The 7,887-nt window shown below is 43.3% G+C and overlaps 1 protein-coding gene across 1 annotated transcript; it reads right to left on the bottom strand.

The window, feature by feature from the left end:
* Positions 1-2,290: 2,290 nt before the first annotated feature.
* c6h19orf25 (chromosome 6 C19orf25 homolog) lies at positions 2,291-4,920 on the bottom strand. Its single transcript, XM_070832327.1, has 3 exons — positions 4,790-4,920; positions 4,075-4,251; positions 2,291-3,829 (listed from the first exon to the last, which is right to left on the bottom strand). The coding sequence occupies exons 2-3, from the start codon at positions 4,214-4,216 to the stop codon at positions 3,648-3,650; spliced, it is 324 nt and encodes a 107-aa protein (XP_070688428.1). The 5' UTR covers positions 4,217-4,251; positions 4,790-4,920; the 3' UTR covers positions 2,291-3,647.
* Between the last annotated feature and the right edge of the window lie 2,967 nt (positions 4,921-7,887).

Below are 7,887 nucleotides of genomic sequence, written 5' to 3'. Positions count from 1 at the left end.
AGAAACAAAAAGGTTGGATTGAGCGAAGTTACCCTCCGGACGTCTTTCTACACGTGTTAATATCTGCTTAACTGTGTTGCTGTAAACGTAGTGATAGGTTCGAGAAGAGTATAAAGATGATGAATATTCTCTGTAGTTGTACCATCACTCCTCCATGTGTGACCACAGGCAGCCAGCGAGCGTTAATCTGGGCTGTTTGTTCATGGGGACGAGGTTTTGTATTTACTTCCACCCTCCTGGATCCCCACAGCATGTTTTCAGTATGAATAAAGCCCAAGTAGCTCCCGAATGCAAACCTTTCAAGTCCCACTGCCCATTTTATGATGCATATATGAGCGCCGCTGCACCGCTGAGATCTACCGAGTCCTCTGAGTATCAAACACTCCCTTTATCTCCCTCACCGCTTTAGTTTGGTGGTTAATTTCACCATGAACTGTTTGGTCTGATGTTTCTGTCCAAAACCCCAAAATATTCCAGCTATTAGAAAGTAAAACCAAGAAAATCTGCAGATGATAAACTGGAATAACCACATTTCTGGAATTGTTGTTTGAAAACCTCAAACTAGCTGCTGATTAGTTTTCTGTCGATCAACCAATCAACTGATCTTTTAAAGGATTCTGAGATTTTGCAATGATGATGATGATGATGATGATGATGATTAATAAAATTGGTGCACAAATGAGGTTACAGAAAAATAAAATCTCCTTTTCTGAACATGTTAAACACATTTAAGTTAAAAACACAAATTAATTTTGGCCACAAAAACCTCAACATCGATTTAACTTGTTGATTAATCTGTCGATTACTTCCTCCAATAATCAATTAGGGTTACAGTTTGATCCATAAAATGCACGACGTCCTCAGAAATACTGACATTTAAGAAGCTGGAATCACTGAATTTAGACTCTTTACTGAAAGCGATCATGATGACAGTTGGTAATTTCTTTAATAGATCAGTCAGGTCAGTTTCACTTCCTCACCAACGAGCTGCTAATGCTTCTAAAACACAACCACAGAATTTAAAATGACTCCCGAACATCTTTTCATCAGGTCAGAATCCTTTTCGTTAATTCAGCCGACGGCTGTTTAGAAACTTTAGAAACTCGAGTGTTTGATACTCGGCAGACTAACTTTAGCAGCCCAGTCAAACAGGTGAAGTCAGGATGAAAAGATGGAAATAGTGTGAATGAGACGCACGGAGAACTCGGCTCCATGTTCAAAAGCCATCAGAAGGTTCTGGACGTTTGTCCGCCATCACTGCCGGCGGCCTCGTTCACGCCCGGCTGGAGACGAGGTTTTCACCGACGAGGAGTCCAAACTGACGCAGAACAGTTTTAAATAACGTTCACTGTGTTCTGCATTTAGTTTAAATTAATCTGAGGGAGCCTGTGAGCGAATCAGCTCACAAGACGGAAAAGTTGATAAATTTGAAGTGGAGTCTGGTGAGGAGAAAACCTCCCAGCCTGTCGGGTGTGAACGAGGCCACGGGGGCGTGTGGGCGGCGCCATGTGAAATAGGCAAAGCGACAGAGGCGTGTCATCATAAATGTTTTCATCCAATAAAAAGTGACGTGTTTCATTAAAGCTGTGTGTCGACTTTCCTTCAGACAGACACGAGTGTTTCTGCAGGTTTAACAACGTTATGGATTAAATTTAAGGCCGATTTCACATCCAAACGTTTAACAGAACCCTGAATGCACCGTTCTCTACTCACAGGTTCAGACCAGCGATCCTGAGCTGAACACTTCTACCTGTTCTGTTAGACACCATGTTGTTACAGCCTCATCAATACCCCTTTAAACACTCCTGTAGCATGAGACCTGGTCCCTCGTGGATTCCCCCAGGACTCCCTGACCACCAGACCGCAGTTCCAACTCGAACCTCTTTATTTTGAGCAAACACAACAGACTTTTCTCTCAGGGCGGTGTCCTGGCTTGTACTGCTTGTGTGTAGGGAGAGAGGCAGTTTACTAGGAGTGTTTCCAGGTGTGTTGGAGCTGATTACCTCTCTCCTGCACCATCTCCTGTCCTGCAACTCTCCCTGTTGCAGCTGAGCTCGAAACCAGCCCACACCTCCACACCTCCCAAAACACGTTTAGAAGTGAGACTGAAATCAATGCTCATAATGAAAGCAACATCAGCTTCACCATCCAATCAATATTTAAGATTTGTCGAATCATATGAAGACATTTTTAGTCCCGACATTCACATATTTGGACCTAAAGGACCTGCAGACAGAAAACAACATCATCGGCATACTGTGGTGCTTTTTATTTAGTTTTTGTTGTGAAACATTCGCAGACTCAATAACAGGCGTTCAGACCGAACATTTGAAGTGACACATGTACATAAAGTCACGTACTGCAGTGAGACCTGATTACTGTCTGATTACAGACGATATCTTTTAATATAAACTTCAGTGGCCAGAATGTAAAAGAGCTGTGAGACCAATCAGTGAAAGTCAGTGTTTCATCATGATGTTTCCTCTCTGTCCTCATCCTGGTGTGTGAGTGACTGGTAGGTAGTAAAAGTGTTGGAACTGGTCCAGTAGATCACCTCAGCCAGCAGACACCAAACAGGCTGCAATGGCTGCAACGTGATCCTTTGGGACAACTGCACCTGATCACAGTAGATCCACTAACTGTTCAGATCCAACAGAATATTTATGTAACCCACAAACCACCGGACCAGTTCCAACACTACCTACCAGTCATTAAGACACCAGGATATGAACAGAGAGGACTCAGGGGGAGAAACAGCAGACTTCTCCTTTAAACGCTTCTCTACTAACTACTCAGCCGTCTGTGCTCTGCACACAGGGAGGGATTAACGACATCGACCTGATCAGAGTAACGGACTCAGCAGAGACGCCATCCTGACGATCAGACGCTCAGCGCTTCAGAACCTTTGATGAGCAGAACAAACTGGATCCTTCACACAGACCTGAGGCTGACAGGTGCATCACTCTACTGTCCAGATAATCAATAATAATCACTTATTAATCACTCGTTCGTCAGGTAAAACACCAAAGACTTTTCTGTCCTTTAACTTGGACTGTTGGATTAGTTACGGAGTCACAGGAGCGCCAAAAACAACAGAATTAAATAAGTGTGGAATATCAAGACAAATGTAAAATATATGAAAGAACAATAAGAACAACATCCATTTTCCATCTATATATTTTTTAATCATACTCTTTAATATAATGTACCTTGTGAATTTTAAACTGTTATTTATCTATTTCTGAATGAATAAATTGGTTTTTAAAGATGTTAAACAACACTAGTGTCACTAGTGCTGAAAATTAATTAATGTTTTAAGGGTGTGATGCTTCGAGTCCAGGGACGACCCACAGGTCACAGTTCTACTTTTCATTCTGGCGCTCCTGAGCCTCCATAGCCTCCTTGTTTCAGATCAGCCTGTAGTTTTACTTTAGCGTCACGTCGCTCGTGTTGATATTTAGTTTATTGAGCGATGAGCTGAAAAGGTGAGCGGCTCCTTCTGTTGGTAACTAAAGTAAATCCTGCGTCAGTGTTTCTCTTCCAGTCGTCGGAGCTCCGACGGCTCCTGAAGGCGTCGACACCAACAGCCTGGTTCAGAGGTCACAGGTCGGATCCGGCTCAGGTCCTCAGGTGTGTTCGTCAGTTTGTCAGAGTGTTTGACCTTTGACCTCCACCACGGCGCTCTGCAGCCGCTCCCCCGCCGTCCTCAGCTCCTCCCTCTGCCGCAGCAGCCGGGCCCGGACGTCCTGCAGCCGCTCGTTCAGCTCCAGGTACTGACGGCACTGCTGGAACCTCGAGTCCACCTCGCCGTCCGGATCCCGGGACGGGTCTGAGGAGGGAACCGGAGAACCAGGCGGTAAAATACAGGAGAACCGGGAGGTAAACTACAGGTCATAAACATCTGGCGTGCTGGTTACTGTGTTCTCATTACTGTTGGTGGCTGCAGTGGTTCAGACGTTCTCAGTAGAACTAAAGTAGAACATTTGGAATATTTGGGCTTATTTAACGTGACAGACGACAGGCGGCCTGAGGACGTCCTCTGGTCCTCTGGTCCTCTGGTCCGTGACGGCTCACCTTGTCCGGTCTGCTCCAGGATGCTGAAGACCGGGTCGCTGGGAGCGGCTCTGTTGATGTCCTCCAGGATCTGGTCCACCGTGGGGGGTTCAGGGCGGCTGGGCAGAACCACCCGCTTCTTATTTTTAGAGCCAATGTTCATTCTGCTGGTCACTTGGGTCCTGCAGCGGCCACCAACTGTTCACAGAGATCAATAGATGAAATTTAATATTTATGACGTATTCACTGTCTACTAATTCAGCCAACAGCTTTCCCCAGACCTCTGTTAAATTATCCTTTAAATCAAGCTTAAATGATGTTTTACTGAGTGTAGGCAGCCAGTAGAACATGAACTAAAATACATCTCCAGATTACAATATGTTACTCTTCATTTCGGCATGAAACAATTGAACCAATAAGGACCTGTTTGAATACAGACTCAGTTTACATGACTTTAGCTCAGTAGTTTAACTGGCCTGCTCCTCTCAGCAGCAGTGCTAGCTAGCTAGCTAAATCTGTCTGTCCGTGGACATCTGTTACATCCCGGTAAAATCTTTCTAAGCTGAGTGTTAAAAAACGTCCTTGTGGTTTTCCTGACGCCTTCGGTGAGGACACAGTGAAGTGTTATATTTGCCGGTACGCTGTTATAGTTTAACTTTACAAACTCTTCTATGGAATTCGGCATACTGTTTGAGAGCCGCAGAAGGACCGGTCACAGCTGCTTGTCGGTGCTCACCGGTGTTGAGTCGTCTCCCTGAGAGACCGCGGGAGTCTCAGGTCCGATCCAGACCGTCTCCTGTCACCTGGACCGGACTACAGGACGGAGAAGGTCCAAACACTGCTGGGAAGCTGAAGGAGGCTGATAAACACGTCCCAAAGCTGGTGGACACACGCACGTCAACGTGTTACCTTCTACGTCATTACGTTGATAGTTGACGCACAGAGGTCCCGCCCCCAAGAGACGTCATAAGCTGTAGTCTTCCTCGGTGGATTTCTTTGGTGTAGATTTATTATCATGTTTTTAACTCTAACAGTTTATTTATGTCCAGTGTGTTTATATATTCTGACACACACACAGACTGGAGGATATTTGTTTCATAAAAACATAATTACATTGAATAATATAAAACCACATTTTATGAATACTTTAAAGACACAAATGAACATTTTTATGTAGATATATGGATATGTATTATGTATATATAATTAATAAGTATATAATTATACATGATGATCACAATGTCATTGTCATGTCAAAGTCATAATAACTTTATTTATATTCATAAACAGAACAAACAACACATTATATAAATAATAGCAACACTTGTAATGAAAAGAAAGAGACACACGGTGTCACTGATGAGAAGCACCTGAAGCTGAACACACCAGCCTGTATACAAGTGTGTGTGTGTGTGTGTGTGTGTGTGTGTGTGTGTGTGTGTGAGTGAGTGTGTGTGTGTGAGTGAGTGTGTGTGTGTGCAGTTGTTTTCCTCACTGAGACCATTTTGAGACTAGTCGTCCTCATGGGGACCAAAGCTGAGTCCTAATGAGGTCCTGGTGTTACTTTGTTTGTGTTATTTTGTGACTTTGCTGTTTTAAATGATTAATTCAAATCCAACACAATATCTGTTCAACACACAACAACACAGTAACACACTGACTGATGAAGCAGCAGCAGAGCAGCAGCTCCTGTGTCCTGTTCTCTAAAATCCCTGTTTTAGTGAATGTAGTCTGGTGTGTGTGCTGTTTGTGGTTAAACCAAAAGGATCTTCCAGGTCTCTCTCTGTAGGGATCCTTTCCATGATGCTGTCACACACTTAGAATAACACTCTGAGCCTGTCAGTGTTGGTTCAGGCCGACAGGTGTGGAGCTGCTCCACCTGGTGGAGGAGCTGCAGCCTGCTGGATGGGATGGATCAGTTTCAGGTGCTTCACATCTAAGAAAAACATCCCACTGACCAAAATCATTAATGAATATAAATAAATAAAAGAAGGAACCGTGTTGTAAAGTCAGAGAAATAGAACACATCTGATAGAAAAAGGAAATCAGTCTGTTTGACAGGAGGTGATCTTCTGGTTGGGATCCATAAGGATGAAGAGCGAAACCTTCACTCTGCTCCTCTTCCTCATCGAGGCTCCTCCTCTTCCTCTGATGCTATCTGAAGGACTGGAAAAACAGGAAGTCAGGAAACAGGTGATGCATTATTTCATATGTGTGTCATCAAGTCTAGACAGCAAGATCATTCTGAATATTTAGTTTATGGGGAACAAAAAGCATCTTCACTCCCGTCATTACTCAAACACACAGTCCTCCCCACACGCACAGCTACAGATTTCCACATAATCTCTCTTTTATACGGTCACGTGTAAATAAACACGACTACTTCTATCTTCTACATTAGTTTTTTTGTGGTTGACTTACCATCAGTCTACACTGACACTGACTTCATCCTGATGTGCAGACATAGTTCAACAGACACACCAGCAGTTAAACACAAGCACAGACTCACTACGACTACTGAACGTCTCCCTTTACATTTCTACAACAAACTACTTTTCATGAATTAAAAAATTTTTAAAATTTGACATCAAACAGGCTAAAACTAAAGGTTCACTAAATTCTAAAATGCATACTACTGGACCAGTTCCAACACTTTTACTACCTACCAGTCGTCCAGACACAGAGGACCCAGGTTAATCTATAAGGTGATCTTTTTGCTGATATTTTCAAATCAAGCCCCAAAAATATTGATAAAGGCATCCCACAAGGATCAATATTGGCTCCCCTGCTCTTTAATCTTTATGAAAATATTGTTTTTCCAGGAGAGGATCTCTAAAACTCTCTGGAAACTGACTGATCACAAACTTTCTCCGTGTTGGAGCGAGTATTTGTTGTGTTGTTGCTGCTGTTTTAAAAACCGTTAGCACTGATGCTGCTAGTCTACTTAAGAGCGGCAGGTTGGGGGGTGGAGGGTGATCGCAGCTCTCTGGTCTGTTCAGGTCTTGGTGGAGGATCCTCTCAGCTCCTCCTGCTGCAGCCAAATCTGCAGCCCAGCACCACCAAAGATAAAAGCTGCTTTACCTTTCAACCACAACGGCACTGATGTTCTACAAGGGTCACTGAGGTTTACGCTAAGTACCTTCACTCCACGTTCACTGTCTGTAGAACATACTACTAACACCAAACCACTTAACTTACCATATGGGTCAACCTAAGAAAGGCTGGAACAGGTGACAGGACAGCTGTGTTAGCGCTGTTAGCCCTCAAGAAGCTAATTAGCGCAAACGCTGGACATAGTTTTTACATTGACAAGCTTCTAAAACCAAATATTTTGTGAACCCTGGAAAAAGTTTGTTTCAGTTTCTAGTGACTTTAGCAGCCGTGATGCTAAGCTAATGGTTGTCCTGAGGGTTTCACTATTTTGCCCACCAAAGCCAAAATGCCAAAACTAAATATTTGATCAATATTTAGTTAAAACCAGAATTTCTTTCATCTGTTTTACCATTTAAAAGTATGATGCCATAGTAGTGTCTGAATACTGAATACTAAATGAAGCTAATGTTTGTGCTAACTGGATACTAAATGAAGCTAATGTTTGTGCTAACTGGATACTAAATGAAGCTAATGTTTGTGCTAACTGGAGCTAATGTTTGTGCTAACTGGATACTAAATGAAGCTAATGTTTGTGCTAACTGGGGCTAATGCTTTTCCTCGCTGACTCTCCTCGTCTCCTCGTGTCTTTCAAGTCGTGATTTTGCTCCTTCCTGTGTCTATCTGTGGAAACTTCACTTCCTGTTTGGTGGAAACACTGAACCTGAAGAGGCCGTGTGAACC

This window comes from Pempheris klunzingeri, chromosome 6 (genome assembly GCF_042242105.1).
Source record: "Pempheris klunzingeri isolate RE-2024b chromosome 6, fPemKlu1.hap1, whole genome shotgun sequence".
Lineage (NCBI taxonomy): Eukaryota > Metazoa > Chordata > Actinopteri > Acropomatiformes > Pempheridae > Pempheris > Pempheris klunzingeri.
Note: the sequence above shows the minus strand (reverse complement) of the source record. Positions and strands in the feature narration are given on the sequence as shown.

Excerpts from the sequence above, each read along its gene's own strand:
- c6h19orf25 (XM_070832327.1), bottom strand. The coding sequence starts at position 4,216 with ATGAACATTGGCTCTAAAAATAAGAAGCGGGTGGTTCTGCCCAGCCGC. Across the intron at positions 3,830-4,074 it reads CCTGGAGCAGACCGGACAAG|ACCCGTCCCGGGATCCGGAC; the intron begins GTGAGCCGTCAC and ends TTCCCTCCTCAG.